The sequence below is a fragment of the Parasteatoda tepidariorum genome, chromosome 9 (assembly GCF_043381705.1).
Source record: "Parasteatoda tepidariorum isolate YZ-2023 chromosome 9, CAS_Ptep_4.0, whole genome shotgun sequence".
Lineage (NCBI taxonomy): Eukaryota > Metazoa > Arthropoda > Arachnida > Araneae > Theridiidae > Parasteatoda > Parasteatoda tepidariorum.
The window spans coordinates 74,467,374-74,487,409 of record NC_092212.1 but is presented as its reverse complement, the minus strand read 5'-3'; the positions used below and the strand labels follow the sequence as shown (position 1 = coordinate 74,487,409).

The 20,036-nt window shown below is 33.6% G+C and overlaps 1 protein-coding gene across 1 annotated transcript in view; it reads right to left on the bottom strand.

Moving 5' to 3' along the window:
• LOC107439896 (gamma-butyrobetaine dioxygenase) overlaps window positions 1–11,631 on the bottom strand; it is a 21,393-nt gene extending 9,762 nt beyond the window's left edge. Inside the window, exons 1-6 of the mRNA XM_043040240.2 lie at window positions 11,496–11,631; window positions 9,591–9,732; window positions 8,682–8,815; window positions 3,378–3,559; window positions 2,051–2,253; window positions 582–767 (exon numbers count right to left, since the gene is read on the bottom strand). Of these exons, the coding sequence (XP_042896174.1) occupies window positions 582–767; window positions 2,051–2,253; window positions 3,378–3,559; window positions 8,682–8,815; window positions 9,591–9,705 (820 nt within the window). The 5' untranslated portion in view covers window positions 9,706–9,732; window positions 11,496–11,631. The remainder of the gene's footprint in view (window positions 1–581; window positions 768–2,050; window positions 2,254–3,377; window positions 3,560–8,681; window positions 8,816–9,590; window positions 9,733–11,495) is intronic.
• Between the last annotated feature and the right edge of the window lie 8,405 nt (window positions 11,632–20,036).

Genomic DNA, 20,036 nt, shown 5'->3' with positions numbered 1-20,036 from the left:
GCATTGATTCCACAAGGTGCTGATAGGTAGTCTGAGGTATCTGGTACCAAGCGCTCACCAACTGGTCCTGCAATTCCCTCACATTGCGAGGGGGTAGCGTGGCAGCACGAATTTGGTTTTCGAAGTAGGACCACAAATACTCTATTGAATTAAGGTTAGGTGAATTTGGGGGCCAAGACATGACTTGAAAGTCACTGGATTGTTCCTTGAACCAATCCATGACGATTTGACCCTTATGACATGGTGCATTATCCTGCTGGTAAACACCATTTCCCGCAGGAAAAACTGTTGCCATGAATGGGTGAACCTGGTCTGCAACTATGTTCAAGTAGCTTAACGGACGTCAGGGATTGTTCTATGAGGATTATGGGTTCTAATGTGCCCCATGAAAACATAGTTCCTGGGTGAGAAACCATGAAAACCTGAGCGAGCCCATTGTTATAGATGGAGGGTGGTCATAATGTAATGGCTCTTCGGTGTATATATATAAGCTTGGATGTATATATACTGAAAGATTTATATATATATAGCAGCAAATTATATAACTTCTAAATTGGTAATAAAGAACGGAAGTTTTGTACCTGGTGATTTTTCTAAATAGTTCATATCTGTGTGGTGTTCTAAGTACATTCCCGTAAAAGCAAGATGTTTAGGATCATTTTGAACAGGCTCACATTTCACGTCAAAACTAGATCCCCATTTAGTTTTCTTCACGTAAGCAACTCTTTCCATGACATTGATGACTTCACCTGTTCGACGTGGAACACCTAAAAATAATCAATAAATAATATTTAAGTACTAAATTTTTCTTAAAAAGAAACTTCGTGTTCACTTCACTTAAAATATGGAATTTTCTATTCAAAATGAAATAGCTAAATTAAACAATAAGGAAACAGGCTTCCTTCACAAGTATTTTGAACATTTAGAACAATATTTTTTTTTTCGTTTTCATCCCTACAAAAACTATAATTCAGCTCATTTTATCAATTTCAGCTTATGAACACTCCAAAAAACAATTTCAGAACTAGGCTAGATGCTGCTCCGCAAACTCAACTGTTTAACATAATACTTAATTTTATTTTTAATATTAATGCTGTTTCGAGTAACACTTCGACAATCCTAGCTCACCAGCCATTTTATGAATTAAGTCAGGAAGTTGGGAATTTCGTTTGACAAGAGTGAACGGCAAGGGGGAAAGAACGTCTTTGTTCAGAACCTCAAGGATACATGGCAGCACCACTCATGTGTGATACCACTTTCTCAATTTCAACATAGATCTAAAGGGGAAAGAAATTCTCTTCAGAAACCCATGGTACTTCTCAACCAACCACAGGTTGGTTGATGAAAGATTCCAAATATTTTACAAACACGTTTTTATATTTTATTTTATAACCGTCGTTGAACAGCCGAGCCAATTTTGGGCTTACGACTACTAATGTTCAACTCCGTAGCATTGTAATTTCGAACACAATCAAGAAGACAAGAAAACTCCTGGATCAAGTATTGGGAGAAATTTGCCTTCGTTGAGGACTTTTTGATGGAACTAGCCCACATGTGCGTTGCATGGAGTGGAATACCACAAATACCTCCCACGGTTAGCCTAACGGCAAGGGAAGTCTAACCACCTTTACTGAGGATATTTTACGCCAGCACTGTGGTCGGTGCGAGCGGGTGCAGAGTTCGAATCGACCTGCCATTTGTGGGATTCGAACCCACTTCATCTAATTAGAAGAAGAACGCTCTATCCCTCGAGTCACCATGACTCTACAAGCACGTTTATCGCATGTTCTGGGTAGGTCTTGGTGGTATCGAGGATCGAACCCTAGTGATATTATCAATAAGACAATAAAACATTCTCATTCGCCTTAACTTTTTTCACAATAATATTTCTTTCTATGATTAACATGTTTAGTACTACTAATGAACTTCTCTCCGGGGTTCCATCAAAAGAAGGACGATCTTTTAGGGTTCCATAACCGAAAGGATTTGGAAACCTCTGCTTATGTTATATTAAGTGCATCAAATTTAAAAAGAAACGTGTAGAAATAACCTTTCATTATGGCCAATCCATACTTGTAGATGTTTTCCAACCATTTCTTGAGACCTTCTTCGGTCTCCATTACTTCTTCGTAGTTCACTTCAGGTTTTATTTGCTGGATGGTGTCTCTGTCCCAAGGAATCATGGCAGGTAAATTGTCATCATGAATGCTCTCATGACTGTCTAATTCGAATCCTTTTCCATACTTATGCAACCTAAAAAAAAGGTAAAAGAATGATAACTTCATAAATTGTATTGGCGTAATCTTAGTTTAAATAATTACCATTCGAAAAATACAATTCAATTCGAGGCTCTTGATTTCAAAATCAGCTGAATTAGTTTTCAAATACAGTAGGGAGCCAATTATCCGGAACGATCGGGACCATCGCTATTCCGGATAACTGATTTTTCCGGTTTTCTGAATCGATACAAAAAACCGTTTTAACCCAACTAAAAAAAAAAAAAAAATAGTTGGAAATAATCTTAAAAAAAAGAAAAAACGATGAAGTAATACACTAATGATTATTTCCAAAATGATGGTAAGGTAAACATCTTTCAAAAAAGAAAGAAAAATCCTAAAATCTTATGAGGAAAAAAAAATTTTTTTTTTAAAAAAATAGCGGGAAAATTTATTAAATTTCGTTCCGGTTTTTTGGTTTTCCGGTTTTCTGATTTCCGGATAACAGGTTCTGTACTGTATAATAAAATAGAGTCGTGCGGGCTCAGGGGATAGAGCGTTTGCCTCTTAATGAAGTGCCCCGGGTTCGAAACCCAGTTGGTTGATGCAAATTTTGATTCCGGTTTGCGCAGGCCACAGTGCTGACGTGAAATATCCTCACTGGTTGAGGGATCATGGGTTAGATCCCCTGGCCGTTGGGCTAACTGTGGGAGGTTTTCGCGGTTTTCCACTCCGTCCGTGTAACGCGAATGCTGATTAGTTCCATCAAAAGTCTTCCTCGATGGCTAGATAGTTTCAATGCTTGATCCAGGAGTTCCCTTGTCTTCTGGGTTATGTTCAAAATTACAAGGCTATGGAGTGGAGCATCGATTGTCGCAGACTCAAAATTGGATTGTTATAAATACGACTGTTATAAAATAAAATTTATTAAAGTCAAAAACTCTTCGGGAAGCCGGGTTATTATTAAATAACGATATTCAAAATTGTTGAAAAAAACATCTTATGTTTTAGGAGAGAGAAAAAACTAGTTTCTGCGTACGCACGAAAAAAGTTAAAATTTCAAGTGATATTTATTTGCTTATTTAATTATTTTAAAGATAATAAGGACAAAGGTAATAAAGAAAATGAGGAAAATGATAATGATGATAATAATAATAATACCAGGTAGGATCATATAAGCTGACGTGATCTCCTTCTGTGTCAGGCCATATTATCTTAAGCATTCCCTTCTCAGTCAGGTGGTAGGATTTCGGCTTAATGTTTATATCCAAACTCACAGTATCCAACATCTTTTGTTTACTGTCCGGGTGCACACACTTGCTGCATTTGCAATTATCTCGTAGCTGGAAAAAAACGGTGGATTAATTAATTCCAATTTTCATTCACAATATCTGGTCGTAACTTAAACGATTCGTCAATAAGAAATTATAAAACCCATACTCAAATTAAACTATAAATTAACTTTTCGGAATCCATCAATGCTGGTTTTAAGTAAATGCATAATAAAACTACAATTTAAAGCGGATGGTTCATTAAACAATCATGCCCCTTACTGAAAAAGCAGCAATCTCGTGAAGAAATTCGAAACCAAGTCCATAGAAAATAACTGGGCATAAATATATGTTCTAATTGTTTTTTTAACCCTTTCCGGAACATTAAATTTTATTGAAAATGTTAATCAGGCTGGACATTAGCAAGTGCCACATTAGGCTGTACATTCTAAGTAAAGTGACATACTTTAGCTCTTTGTTTATAACCGTCGTTGAACAGCAGACCTACTTTCGCGTTTACTATACTAATTTTCAGCTCTTGCAATTTCAAACCCGGTCTAGAAGACAAGGGAACTCCTGACTCAAGTATTGGGAGAATTTGCTTTCATGGAGGACATTTTGATGGAGCTAACGAGCATTTGCTTTGCATGGAGAGGAAAACGACGAACCCCTCCACGGTTAGCCTGACGGGAAAGGGACTCTAACCCATGATCCGTCTACCACTGAGGATATTTTACGTCAGGCTAACTGTGGGAGATTTCATGGCTTTCCTCTCCATGATACTCAAATGCGGGTTAGTTCCATTAAAATGTCAATTTCTCTCAATACTTGATCTAGGAGATCCCTTGTGTTCGGCATCGGGTTCAAANATAACAACAACTACTAATAACAATAACTAAATAAACAACAACTAAATTCCATTCGTTTAGCATTGCGTCATATGTTGTTCCTACTAAATCGAAGTAGTTGTGTTTTTTTCATATTATACCCAATTTCGCGTTTTCGACTTCTACTTTTCAACTCCGTAACCTTGTAATTTTGGACCCAATCCAAAAGACATGGGAACTCCTGGATCAAGTACTGGAAGAAATTTGCTTCCGAAGTGGACCTTTTGATGGAACTAATCCGTATTTGCTTTACATGGAGAGGAAATCCACGAAAGCCTCCCATGGTTCGCCTGACGACAAGGGAACTGTAACCCATGATCCGTCTACCACTGAGGATATTTTACGTTAGCACTCTCGTCGGTGCAAGCCGGATGCGGAATTCGTAAAGACCAACCATTACTGGGATTCGAACCAGGTTCACCTCTTTAGAAGGTGAACGCTCTATCCCTTAAGCTATCATGGCTCTTTAGCTCTTCGTTGTTTAAAAAAAATAGTTGTTGCTAAACGTTTAAAAGCAATTAGTTCTGCATTTTATAGTGGTTTGTAACATTTGTTGAATTAGTGTTGCCAGACTGGCTACACTGCACAGGAAAGAATTAAAGATATTTACGGTAGACTTAATAAATTGTTAGACATATCTCTTATAATTTCACCATTAGCGAGCCTAGAACGAAAATTGAACTATGACTAAATTCGATTGATCTATATTACAGGAGCTAATTATTGATTTTTGACCACGAGACCGTGATTTCTGACGAAACTCAAAAAATTAATAAAAAGTCATCAAAATTTTTGCTATTATTTCTAGTCTGATTTTTTTTTAATTTTTTTTTTTATATAAAATCTGCAGAAAAAAAATTCCTGGAAACTTTTTTCGCTGCCTGTTTTTAAAATCTCTAAGAATGTCCCTCTTTAATAAAAATTTCTCAAAAATAAATTTAAAAAAAAAAACTTAGAGAAAAAATACAAACAAACAAACGGAAACACTTTTATATTAACTCTATGTAAACAATCTTTCTTTTCAAAGAAAATGATTTGGAAGATTTTATGTGGCAAAACTGTTGGCCCAATTTGAAAGAACGAGCTTGAAACTTCTAGAATTGATGTCATTTTTATGCATGCAAAATTTGAATCGAACAAAATAAAAAGGAAATTCATTATTTTATATTAATTTTAATACCATTAATTTTGATTTCCTTAATAGAATTGTAATATCTTTATCAGAATGCTTTTTTAATTGTACTGGTATTTAAAAAAAGATATTAATTTCAAATGCTCATTTTGGTCAATGCAAACTTTCTACGATTAAAAATTACACAACTTCCAATAGCTTTAAGCTTAATCTTTCAAAATGTGAGAACAGTTTTGCCACTAAAATCCTTCAAAAAATTTGCTGCGGGATTTTTTTTTTTTTGCAAAGAGTTAATATAGAAATGCATCCGTAATTTTATCAACCCTTGTACATTTGTTTTGATCAGTCCAGTCCCTGCCTATTTATCGATTGGTTTTGCCCCCCCCCCAAGAAAGTATAGAAAAGTTTAAGAAGTTGTTATCAGAATTATCATGAATAATCAGAATGACATTTTTTTTTAACATAAATGTATATGTGATTTTTCTCATTTTGAAGTTTTTACCGTAGATTAAAACGTATTCAAATTGCAATCTATTTTATATTTCTTTCAAAATTTTACTATTATAATACATAACTAAAAATTTTGATGTCTTATAGGAAAAGATTTTGCCATAGACTTCAACTCTTTTCAGATCCCACCCATAGAGTCTACATTAACACATTGCTAGCGGGTCTCATAAATGTACGTTTTTGAAAATTCTGCCATCCATGCAAAAATTTAAAAATGGGTAAAACTACTTTGTTTCCTCTCTGTTTTTCAAAGAAATTATCCATTCGTGATTATCACAAACGTAATTGATTGAGCCGTGATGGCTCAGGGGATAGAGCGTTCGCCTTCTAATGAAGTGAACCGGGTTCGAATCCCAGCGATGGCTGGTCGATAAGAATTACGCATCCGGCTTGCATCAACCTCACTGTAGAATATCTTCAGTGGTATACAGATCATAAGTTAGAGTCCCCTTGCCGTCAGTCTAACCGTGGGAGGTTTTCGTGGTTTTCCTCTCCATGTAACGCAAATGCTAGTTAGCACGAAGACGAATTTCTCCCAATACTTGATCCAAGAGATCGTGTCTTCTTGATCGGGTTCAAAATTACAAGGCTACCGAGTTGAACATTAGTAGCCGTAAAACAAACAAAAAATTGGGTCGGCTGTTCAACGACGGTTATAAAATAAAATAAAACATAAATGATTTAGTATAATCAGCTCTACAATCGTTCGTCGCAATTTTTTTTTAAATTGAGGTTGTAACTATAGTGACAAGTTAGCTCCAACTTTTATCATATCTTGCCTACCACTTTTTCAAAATTTTAATTTAAAATTGTTGTAATACATTTTTTGGAAAACGTGTCCGCATGCAGTGTGTTAAAATTCAAGCCTTACAACTTCAAAGTAATTATACACCTCGTATTTTTGCCTGCTAAGTACAATTGTTTCAACAAAATCTTCAAAATAGATTTAACTTCGATTCTTCAACTAAGTGTTATTATTAGAATTATAGAATTAACATTTTTAAAATCCTATTATCAAGCTTAAAATTGAAATCAATGCTTCGATTAATCTCCATGATAATGTCTTTTTTAAAAATAATAAGACTTCCATCATTTGGCAAGCATGAAAAATATAAAATGTCAAAAAAGAATTTATTGGAATAAGTAAAACCTTTCATTGATTAATTTAATATTGAAGATTTAATTGATTACTGGACTTTAAATAAAATAAAAATTATTGTTATTTAAAAATGAAAGCTAATAAAAAGAATAAATTTTAATTTTTAGACTTACCAAGAAAGAAGGAAATACAAAAACATTTTCACATGTCTCATTTACCTCTTATCAACAATACGTGTTGAAAACAAACAAATTTTGAAATGCAAAGTTCTAGACGTCACTCAATCGACTCGATAAGAAAATAAATATCAACAAAGAGGGTTCGCATGATGTTTTAGTAGATTTTTCCAGCAAGAAATGGAAAATTTTAATCATTTTATACGTCCGTTTTTAAGACTTTGCGGGCAGAAATGAGAAGAAACAAATGTGATTTGAAATATAAAACGTAAAGTTACCACAGGAAAATTTAAAAATAAAAATGCGAAATAAAACAAGAAAAACCATGATAGCCTAGAGAAAAAAATAGGTTGTTGTTGTTGTAGTTCATTTACGTCGCACTAGAGCTGCTAAATGGGCTATTGGTGACGGTCTGGGAAACATCCCTGAGGATGATCCGAAGACATGCCATCAAGAACAAAGTAGTCTGNTGGCACCCCCCGCTTCGGTAATCCGATGACCTGCACGCGAAGTCGAGCACTTTACGGTAGAACAGTTTAACGAGGACCCATACCGCACACCCTCGGTCCCTACGCAGACTGATCCAAGTGGTCACCCACCCGAACACTGACCGCAGCCAGTGATACTTGACTTCGATGATCTGTTGGGAACCGTGTCTTAACGATCAGTCCACTGCGGAGTAAAAAAAAATATGAAAAACAGAAGAAGAAAAACCACAATGGCAGAGAGAAACAAATCAGGGTAAAATGCATTTCCACGTGCTGAGGAGAGGAGGCGAGGAACTAATGTCATTAATAAGGGAATCAGCATTGAAATGAATAAAACAAGATTCCAGAGCATCAAGGTGAGCTGATGTGACTGCGGTGGAAATAATTTAGGCATTTTTGAAGTTGAATTGTAGCCTAAGATTAGAACAATGTGAAGTCATTATTGATTCCTCGTATTCTTTTCCTATATATACATATTAAAGTGAGTGAAGATTTTTAATCAGAAAATCTTCTACTGCTTCAATTTCATGGGATTATTTATTTAATATTTTTGAAATGTTTCATTTCTTTACATCTATGGATCTGTTATTATTTGGCGAGATTTCCGTATTGTGATCTGTGGCAGAATTATCGCCAAGTTTTGGCAACTTCAGGGCAGCCGTCAGCTAGAAACTAGAAAAAAAAAATCACAGAACGGAGCCAACTCGAAAAGTATAACTCGTAGCCACCCTTGGATAAATATCTACAAGTTTTTTTTAATGAAATTTGCAAGTTTAAAATCTATTTGGCTCCTTGGCGATTGTAGTTGGCGCGACAGATCACGATATGGAAATATCCCCCATTATTTAAAAATAATTTTAAATAAAGAATTGCTTTGAGTGGATTTTCTTTACGATGCTTACCCAAATGAATTGGAAGTCTGATGCTAAGTTGTCATGGAAACCAATTTGTAAGGATTGATGAGCTGTTGGAAAAGTCTTGGTGATCGTTGCTGGTTGCTTAGTATCAATGGCCGCAGTTACTCCAAAACGAGAACCTTAAAAAGGAAATGAAAATATCTGTTAGAGAAACGGAAAGACAACGGTAAATAAATATGTGTTCAGAGACGTTCAAGCCCGCAATTATAAAAATAAGAAAAAAATTATAATGTTTGTTGCTGACAATAGATAACTTGTAAGTTCATTTATGCCTAGAATTTTTTTCATAAAGACATTTCTTCTCTTCAAAAAAGAAATATGTGTTCCAACAAATAGTGTATATAATATATGCAATATATATTGTATATAAATGTACGTAATCCATAATATTTAAATAATATCAAAATTATTATTTGGATCTGAAGTTGAAGCACAATGCTATCTTGAAAAATTCGTATTTTTAAAATTCGATTTCTCAGATACTATTCGACCGATTTCGCACACATTTTTTTAATTTGCCGTTTAAAATTGCTTTCCTTAAAATAATGTTAAAAATTTTATACCTTGTAATTCAACTTTTTTCAGACTATTATAAAATAAAACAATAAATATTTAATAGATTTAATATTTTGCAGGGAATTATCTTTGGATAAACGAATTTTATAGCTGTGTTCAAAAATTTTTCAATTCGATAAAATACTCAAAGAGTATAATTAATATTAAAGAGTCCAAACTTTGAACCGTTGTTCGAACCACACTATTGAGACCACATTTGACAGATTGCGGCTACCCCCTATGTTTTGGGGATCAGCGAATTATATTTTGAGCAATTTGAACAAATTTACGAATAATGTTAAAAAAATATCATTTTTTACTCTATATACAGATACATACCAGTTATGTGTAAATTTCGATCTGTCTTGATTTTGAAGTTAGCAGGATTTAAAATTTTTCGAGTTGAGTTTTTTCCAACAAGCTTGCAAAATCCGCTTAAAGCTTTAAGACTCATGGTGAAGCTAGAAAACTTAAAAATTACCTGAAAAGAAAGGTAATTTTTGGGAAAAATACGAAATCAGTAACAATTTATCACAAATTTACTTTCAGAACAGGAAACAGCTAGAAAAAAAATTAAGTTACACAAGGAATTGCAACAACGTTAACTCCTATTTTAATCCTTTCGAGAGCGCTAATTTACAAGATTTTTACTCTCGGCTGTAGTTGGTAGCATTAAAAATTTATAAGCTGAACTGAAAAAAAAGTCAAAAATAATGCTTTCCTTTATTTAAAAAGATGCTAAACAAGAGAATGGATAGTTAAAAGCAGCTGGATTGGAAAATCGCTCCCGGCATGGAGCAGCAAATTTTGACTAAATTTTAGGCAGCTTGTTAGCCACCGTGTTCGTAGTTCAAAAATTCCAAGTAAACGTATGTACCTGAACAGATATACCTTTTTTTTAAAAAAAATATTTGAACAGATATTAGTATTTCTCTTTATAAAGTAGTGATGAAACGTGCGTATAAAAATAAATTAGACCAGAAATATATTGAGTTTAAACAAATTAATGGACCTATTAAGAAGTAAATATATATTTGCTCTGAATTTAAACAAATTAATGAAATCTTTATCAAATAAGTATATTTTTGCATTTATTTCTAAACAAATTAAAGGAATCAGTACCGCGTAAGTATATATCTGTATTGAATTTAAATGAATTAATGGAAACATTACTATGTAAGTATTTATTTGCATTGAATTTAAACGAATTAATGGAATCATTACCTCATAAGTGTATCTGCATTGAATTTAAACGAATTAATGGAATCATTACCACGTAGTATATATTTGCTCTGAATTTAAACAAATTAATGGAATCTTTATCAAATAAGTATATCTTGCATTCATTTCTAAGCAAATTAATGAAATTATTACCACGTAAGTGTATATCTGCATTGAATTTAAATGAATTAATGGAATCATTACTATGTAAGTATTTATTTGCATTGAATTTAAACGAATTAATGGAATCATTACCTCATAAGTGTATCTGCATTGAATTTAAACGAATTAATGGAATCATTACCACGCAAGTATATATTTGCTCTGAATTTAAACAAATTAATGGAATCTTTATCAAATAAGAATATTTTGCATTTATTTCTAAGCAAATTAATGGAATTATTACCACATAAGTGTGTATCTGCATTGAATTTAAACGAATCAATGGAATCAGTACAACGTAAGTATATAGTTGCATTGAATTTAAATAAATTAATGGAATCATTGCTTCATAAGTTTATATTTACATTGAATTTAAATGAATTAATGGAATCATTACCTCGTAAGTGTATCTGCATTGAATTTAAACGAATTAATGGAATCATAACTATGTAAGTACATATTTGCATTCAATTTAAACGAATTAATTAATTTATTACTTCATAAGTGTATCTGCATTCAATTTAAACGAATTAATGGAATCATTATCGCGAAAGTATATAGTTGCATTGAATTTAAGTAAATTAATGGAATCATTAACATGTAAGTATATATCTGCATAAAATTTAAACGAATTAATGGAATTATTACTTCATAAGTGTATCTGCATTAAATTTAAACGAATTAATGGAATCATTACTTCATAAGTATATAGTTGCATTGAATTTAAATAAATTAATGGAATCATTACTTCATAAGTTTATGTTTGCATTGAATTTAAACGAATTAATTGAATCAGTAATACAAAAGCTGCATTTAATTTGATTGTATATAAAATAATTTTTAAAAATATTGCCTACTCACCTAATTCTTTCTACCAGAGGTGTGGTACGGAAGAGATATGGCCAAGACATAGAGATAAACGCGAAACTTATTTCTGTTTCTTATCATGTCTTATCACTTAAGTTATTGATTTGCGTCCTTCGCATAATTACGCTCATTGGGTTTATCTTATCATACCTACGTCATAGGAGCTAGTCTAAACCGCTATAATATCTAGAATTTATGAAAAACATGTGAAAACATAAATGTATATTCCATATAGATAAAAGATTTTTTTTTTCAATTTAATACTCGACTGATAATATTTTTCGAAATGTAGAATATATTTCGAAATATAGAGCTACCAAAATATTTTAATAACTTTAAGTAAATACATTTACGTCTGAAACTTACCAAACATTAACTACTTTAAACCTCATCACGGCCTCAACTCCAGTTTCAGCTACAAATCTCAATTCAAATTTCAACTCCTGATTCAATTCTAAATCTAAAATTCCAATTCTGCAAAAAATCTAAATTTTAAGTGCTGCGACTGTTCAACCTGCAAAAAGAATAAAGGACGTTCCCTTATGCTGATACTATACTCTCATCTACAAACAAAAAAGTTAAATTTTGAAACAAAAATTGCTTCTTCCTATGTAATTTCCTCGAGCAAAGCACATGAGCCTCATCTACAGTCAGCAAACCTAAGTTTTTGAATAAGCTGCTTCTTATTATTTCCAATTATTTTAATTTCCTGGAGCAAAAAGCTTGAACTACTTATCCAGCAATCACACGGACATTCGCGGCCCAGGTGCCCAGTTCCAGAGCACTACAATGACTATGACCGAAAATTAACTCTACGCAGATGACCCTGCAGTAATTACAAAATCAATAAATCATATCTAAGCCTATTACCAAATGCAAAAGAAAAATCAATGAAATTGAGGCCTGGAGCGTCAAATGAAAAACTAAATTACATCCAGATAAAAACCAACTACTACTACTTAATAGCAAGAAAAAAGGTCGTAGTATGCATAATCTTAAATTATATTATTAAATTATTCATCCAATCAGAACGCAAAATACCTTGGCATTACTATAACATTAAACTTTAATTGAAGGAAACACATCAATAAAATTGTGACGAGGTCGTGGTCGCTCTTGTGTTGCCTTTAGCAGTCAAGTGAATACGTTGTACGTTATGTGTGATCGAGACTAAGTAGCAACAGTACAAGGAGGTGGAATAATGTCGCAGTCACAAAAAGCAAGTCAACTGTTCTTTGTTGACCATCTATAGAAGTAGGCGTGTTCAAATCGAAGTGGAAGTTTCTATCAAGGTAGGTATGTTCACATCACGTCCAGGTCACCAAAGTCAATCTTCATCTATGAAAAAGTACCCCAACGAAGGAGCTTGAGCTAAGATGGGATTCGAAGTACATGTCGGCGAAGCGGACACTCCACTTCTTCATCTGTTGTGATGCCCGTAGGCAACTGAGATACTGTCCATAGAGAAAATATCAAGTCCTTATTGGAGATCAGCATGTATTGGAGTTGTGGATCATCATTCCGAAGGGTAAGACCCCTTGAGTAAAGTTTGAAGTAATCCGAGCACTTCTTGGTCTTTCAGGATTTCCTGCAGTTCCTTAACGATGGTGACTAGGCGATGAGCTGCAGTAGCAGGTGTATCTTTCCCAACGAAAGATCGAGTTAGCATGTCTTATATACTAGTGAATTGGAATTATATTTTTGTAGTGGTAGATACACTAAAATATCATTAAAAAAAGTTTTTGACGCCTACAGTGCTCTGAACTCTATTTTAAAAGCAAGCTCTTCCCTTGATCTAAGACGCAAGAGAACTATCTACTTTATGGCCATTACACCCATACATCCATACGCATGCCCTGCCATTACTACATTCAACGATAGCCTCGAGAATAAGCTTTCAACTACTGAAGGGAAAATACTTAGAAGGATGGTGGGTAGATGCATCAGCTATAATAAGCCTGAGGACTGACATAAATATTGATGATATTAATTCGTAAATCGAAAAAACTAAACGTCAAATTTTACGATAGAGCCAGCGAATGTACTTTGATCTCCTTCTCGATACTGACCTTATTTTATTTTTTATTTTATAACCGACACATTTTTTTATTTTATTTTATATTTTGAACAGCTGACACATTTTTTTGGGGTTTACGAATACTAATATTCAACTCCGTAGCCTTGTAATTTTGAACCCAATCCAGAAGACATGGGAACTTCTGGATCAAGTATTGGGTGAAATTTTGCTTTCGTGGAGGAGCTTTTAGATGGAACTAACCTCGCATTTGCGTTACATGGGGAGGAAAACCACGAAAACCTCCCACAGTTAGCCCGACGGCAGGGGGAATCTAACCCATAATCCGTTTACACAGAGGATAATTTGCGTCAGCACTGTGGTCGGTGCAAGCCAGATGCGGAATTCGCATCGATCAGCCATCGCTGGGATTCGAAGCCGGTTCACCTCATTGGCAGGCGAACTCTCGATCCCCTGAGTCATCGCGGTTCATATTGGCCTTATTGAAGACAATACTAAATATAGTCTCATTACGGCATTTTTTCTTAGGTGGTATGGCGTTGTCCCTTTACATTCACCACGGCTCATTAATGTTAATATTAATTAATTGCTGATTAATGTTAATATTAAAGTAACATACACAATAACACCACGACAATTTATCAGCGATGGCTGGTTGATTCGAACCTTGCACCCAGCTCGCATCGACCACAGTGCTGACTCAAATTTTTCTAAATGGTAGACGGATCATGGGTTAGAGTCCCCTTGCCTTGAGGCTAGGCTAACCTTGGGAGGTTTTCGCAGTTTGCCTCTCCCTGTTATGCAAATGTGGGTTAGTTACATCAAAAAGTCCTCCACGCAGCCTAATTTCTCCCAATACTTGATCCAGGAGTTTCCTTGTCTTCTGGATTGGGTTCAAAATTACAAGGCTACGGAATTGAACATTCGTAGTCGTAAACCCAAAAATTGGGTTGGCTGCTCAACGATGGTTATAAAATAAAATAAAATTTATCGGTTCCGTGGTATGCGAGCAATCCTTTTAGGGTCGCTGTCACGGGGTTGATTAATTGGTAATTTTTAGTGTGATGATGTTGTTGTTGTAGTTCATTTACGTCGCACTAGAGCTGCACAATGGGCTATTGGCGACGGTCTGGGAAACATCCCTGAAGATGATCCGAAGACATACCATCAAAATTTTTAACCTCTGCAGAGGGGATGGCTCCCCTGCTTTGGTAGTCCGACGACCTACACGCGAAGTCGAGCACTTTACGGTAGAACAGTTTAACGAGGACCAATACCGCACACCCTCGGTCCCTACGCAGACTGATCCAAGTGGTCACCCACACTCACACTGACCGCAGCCAGTGATGCTTGACTTCGTTAGTGTGATGAGCAACCCAGAAACGAATGGTATTTGCCAAGACTCCTGGGTCACCACTTTAAAAGAGCCTCTGACTTAGTAACTGGTCTTTTGACTGTTACTACTTTTCTTTTGCTAATTCAATTTTGATCTTACTCCTTCAGCTTTGTGTACATATGCATATAGCTTGCAAATACTATCTATTAATCTAAATTTATTTTGCATATGTTTTCTCGTATTAATCTTCACTTGTTCTTGTTGTGTACTTAAATGTCTTGATAATTTTATTAATATTTTAATTTGCCATTTCGTATTTTTCAAACTGTACTCACAATACGACACCGCCTGTTATTTTGCTTATAAATTTCCCCTATGGTGCCTCCTTCTAATGTACTTCACATATTTTTCTATAACCTACAAATCATCACAGACGGATCAGTTAATGCTCGGCTATGTACTGAGATAGACTCTATTTCTGATATTCCACTAAAAGTTAAAAGTCTTAAGAGGAAGCAAAACACACTCTGTAAAAAATGAATACTGAAATATCACTAAACTTTTTTTGTTTTTAAGGAAACTGTTTCCTAGTATACAGGGTTATTCATAATTCCCTCCGGGGTTTCGAAGCGTTATAGTAAAAAAACGAAGACGGATATGGCAAAAAAGAACGTATGAATTATTCCGAAAGTATTCAAGTTTTAATTTAAGCAGTTGCCGGTAGATGGCAGTAACATATACCACTGAAGCCAGTTGTAGTAAACATAAGATTGTAGTAAACAGAGGGAATTATGAATAACCCTGTATACCCCGAGCAATATTTCGTCAAATTGACGTAACTTCACTTCTTCGAGGTGATTATAGAATTTCTTCAAAATGAAAAAAAAATATTTCGTCTATTTAAACGTGAAGATTAGGTTGTTATATAAATGCGACGGTAGGTTGAAAAGGGTGCAAATGAATACCTCAAAATTTACCTCAAATATACCTTAAATATACCTCCAAAGGTATAAATGTATCAACCTGAGGTGAGATATTTCTGTGGACAACTAGATCTGTGGAGATGTAAATATTTACTACTTTAAGGTGTTTCGTTTTCAACCCTAGGTTATTACTTATTATCCTGAAGTATATTTTTTTTTTACACCTGTAATTACAAAAACAACCTAAAGTGTTTCATTTAACACTTTATGTTATTCTGAATCTACCTCAAGTGTATTTTTTTGTAGTTGTAAAGGTAATTTTTCACTAACGTGAGGTGTTTTACCTCAGGTAAATTACATTTTAACTTCAGGCATATATTTTTATGTTAATAGAGGTATATTTTTATCAACTTAAGGTGTATAATTTTACCCATCAAGTTATTATTGATCAACCTCAAGCGTATTTTTCGACCGTTGGATAGGTTGTTTCTTATGAACGTGAGGTGTTCGATGTTCTGCTTTAGGTTATTATTTTTCAACCTCAAGCGTGGATTTATATAGTTGTTAAGGTATTTATTTATCTACCTGAGGTGTGCCCTTTGAAACTTCCGGTTATTATAAATCAACCTCAAGTGTATTTTTGAAACTTGGGAAGGTTATTTTTTATTAACGTGAGATGTACCATGTTCTTCATTAGGTTGTTATTTCGTAACCTCAAGTATATATTTTTGTATTTTTATAGGTATTAATTTAACGACCTAAGATGCGTCATTTTACACTTCAGGATTTTATAACTCAACCTAAAGTTGTTTTTTTAATAGTTACGAAGGTAATAATTCACAAACGTGAGGTGTTATATGGTCCATCTAGTTTATTAATGTTTAAACTCACTATTATTTATATTGTATAAACCAGTAAATTCTCTGAACATTGGGCTACCACAGCTCTATGTGACTATCAGATTCAATGAATCTGACAATTGCGCTTCGAGCCAGTATGCTGAGATTTGCGTAATTTCCAACGTTCCAATGATTAGATAAATATTGAAGAAAAACAACCATTTTTTCACAAACATTCGTTTTAGATAATTTATAAAAAATAGGCACTTTTAAACCGGCTAAGTATGGTTTTCTTTATCTCAAAAAAAACATTAAGGGCAGCACGAAAAAAATTGTTTTTTCGTTTTCGTTCAAAAAAATATATATATCTTTAATGTGATCATTATTATTTGTGTTGTCGTCGGCCATTTAGGCAAAAGGGGTGTGATTGTTCTTGTTTTCCAGTGACGCCATCTATGGCAAAAAATTTGACTTATTATTTATGATCTGGATTATTAATGATATAAAGCAGTGTTTCTCAAACTTATGACTTTTGTGCACCCTTTCTAAATTTTTCGTAACGCTGTGCACCACTAGTAAAAAAATAAATACATTTCTTACTGTAAAAAAATTTCACAAAAGTTAAAATTCGCAACTGGCTGTTGACACCACTAATTATTAACTGTTAACTTTGCAAAAAATAGCTAGTAGAAAAATATGTAATCGTAAATTTTCATGCGTAGCTTTATTTTTAAATAAAATTTTCTGAAATTTTAGTTTTTCGCTAGATATTTCGCATAAAAACGCATACCCCCGCTAAACTATTCCCGTACTCCTGGAGGTACGCGTACCACACTTTGGGAAACACTGATATAAAGTATAAACAAATAGTATCATTAAAAAAAATTAAAGATTTCTGATCTAATTACTGTCCACCCCAAATATTTTTTCAAGAGCTTTTTTCTAATTAGTAGTCTATTTGCTTTCGATTTATTAATTGCCCATAGCATTCATTTCTATATAGTTTGACCAAGATCTTACGCAGTTGTAACATTGTTTCCTTAACCAGGTATTTTGATTTGAATTGCCTTAGCAATTCCAAAATAACATCTATTAGATATTTTTATTCTTTTGTTAATCTTTGTTTTAGAATGATTTTTATTGTTTACCATGGTTTCCTAATATTTTTTTTAATTTTTTAATTGGAATTACATACATTTGCATGCATGTGTGCTCAATTTAGGCTTGTAAACCTTTGTCAGATAGAAAGACAGAGAGCACAATACAGAGAAGGACAGCGCAAAGATGCATCCAAGGTAACAGCGGTATTCGAACCCGCTACCTCCACGCTCTGCGCAGCTTTTCTCGGGTGGGCCCCATTTCCTAACATTTAAAGTCATCATAACTTTTAAAAACAAAATCTTTTATTTTAAGTGGTTTTAAGTCTTGTGTTTTCTTGTTACTGCAATGGTTTCAATATTTTATTCATTGACTGCTTAGCCTAGATTGTTCTTTACAGACTCAAGGTCTTCGATTATCAGAATTTAACAACTCCTAAAAATAAAAGTTCCATACTATTTAATTTTCGTAAATTTCTTAGTATCACTTAATCATAAAAAAAATTTAAAACAACTTCAGAAATTCAACCACTCCCTCTGTCCCAAATGGTTGCATTTCTGTCGAAAGTATTGTCCCAAATTAGTTGCTTATTTCAAGTAGGTGGGGTCATTAAAAACTTCCGTTGCAGTTTAGTAGATCGACACCAATGAAATTATACTACTGATGAATTCACGGTTCATTAATTAGAAGGCAGTTTTAAGCTGTTATTTTGTGGAAGAATCCTTACAAAATAGAGCATATTTTGAGAGTGAGCGACGCCTGGATTTTTGAAACTAATTTAGTACAAATTTAAGGAGGTAATGCTTTATTCATTGATAATTTTTTATTCATTGACTACTAAGCCTAAATTCTTCGCTTCAGACTCAATGTCTTTGATTTTCAGAATTTAACAACTCCTAAAAATAAAAGTTCCATGCTATTTAATTTTCTTAAATTTCTTAGTCAGAAAAAAAAAATTAAAACAACTTTAGAAATTCAACTACTCCCTGCTTCTCAAATGTCTACATTTCTGTCGAAAATATTGTCCCAAATTAGTTGCTTATTTCAAGTAGGTAGAGTCATAAATAACTTCCAATGCAGTTTAGTAGATTGACACCAATAAAATTATACTACTGATGAATTCACGGTTCATTAATTAGAAGACAGTTTTACGCGGTTACTTGGAAGAATCCTTACAAAATAGGCCATATCTTGAGAGTGAAATTTTTGAGATTTTGGATTTTCGAAACAAATTCAGTAGAAATTTAAGGAGGGAATGCTTTATTCATTGATAATTTTTTATTCATTGACTACTAAGCCTAGATTCTTCGCTTCAAACTCAAGATCTTCGATTATCAGAATTTAACAACTCCTAAAAATAAAAGTTCCATGCTATTTAATTTTCTTAAATTTCTTAGTCAGAAAAAAAAATTTAAAACAACTTTAGAAATTCAACTACTCCCTGCTTCTCAAATGTCTACATTTCTGTCGAAAATATTGTCCCAAATTAGTTGCTTATTTCAAGTAGGTAGAGTCATAAATAACTTCCAATGCAGTTTAGTAGATTGACACCAATAAAATTATACTACTGATGAATTCACGGTTCATTAATTAGAAGACAGTTTTACGCGGTTACTTGGAAGAATCCTTACAAAATAGGCCATATCTTGAGAGTGAAATTTTTGAGATTTTGGATTTTCGAAACAAATTCAGTAGAAATTTAAGGAGGGAATGCTTTATTCATTGATAATTTTTTATTCATTGACTACTAAGCCTAGATTCTTCGCTTCAAACTCAAGATCTTCGATTATCAGAATTTAACAACTCCTAAAAATAAAAGTTCCATGCTATTTAATTTTCTTAAATTTCTTAGTCAGAAAAAAAAATTTAAAACAACTTTAGAAATTCAACTACTCCCTGCTTCTCAAATGTCTACATTTCTGTCGAAAATATTGTCCCAAATTAGTTGCTTATTTCAAGTAGGTAGAGTCATAAATAACTTCCAATGCAGTTTAGTAGATTGACACCAATAAAATTATACTACTGATGAATTCACGGTTCATTAATTAGAAGACAGTTTTACGCGGTTACTTGGAAGAATCCTTACAAAATAGGCCATATCTTGAGAGTGAAATTTTTGAGATTTTGGATTTTCGAAACAAATTCAGTAGAAATTTAAGGAGGGAATGCTTTATTCATTGATAATTTTTTATTCATTGACTACTAAGCCTAGATTCTTCGCTTCAAACTCAAGATCTTCGATTATCAGAATTTAACAACTCCTAANAACCCAGAAGACAAGGGAGCTCTTGGATTAAGCATTGG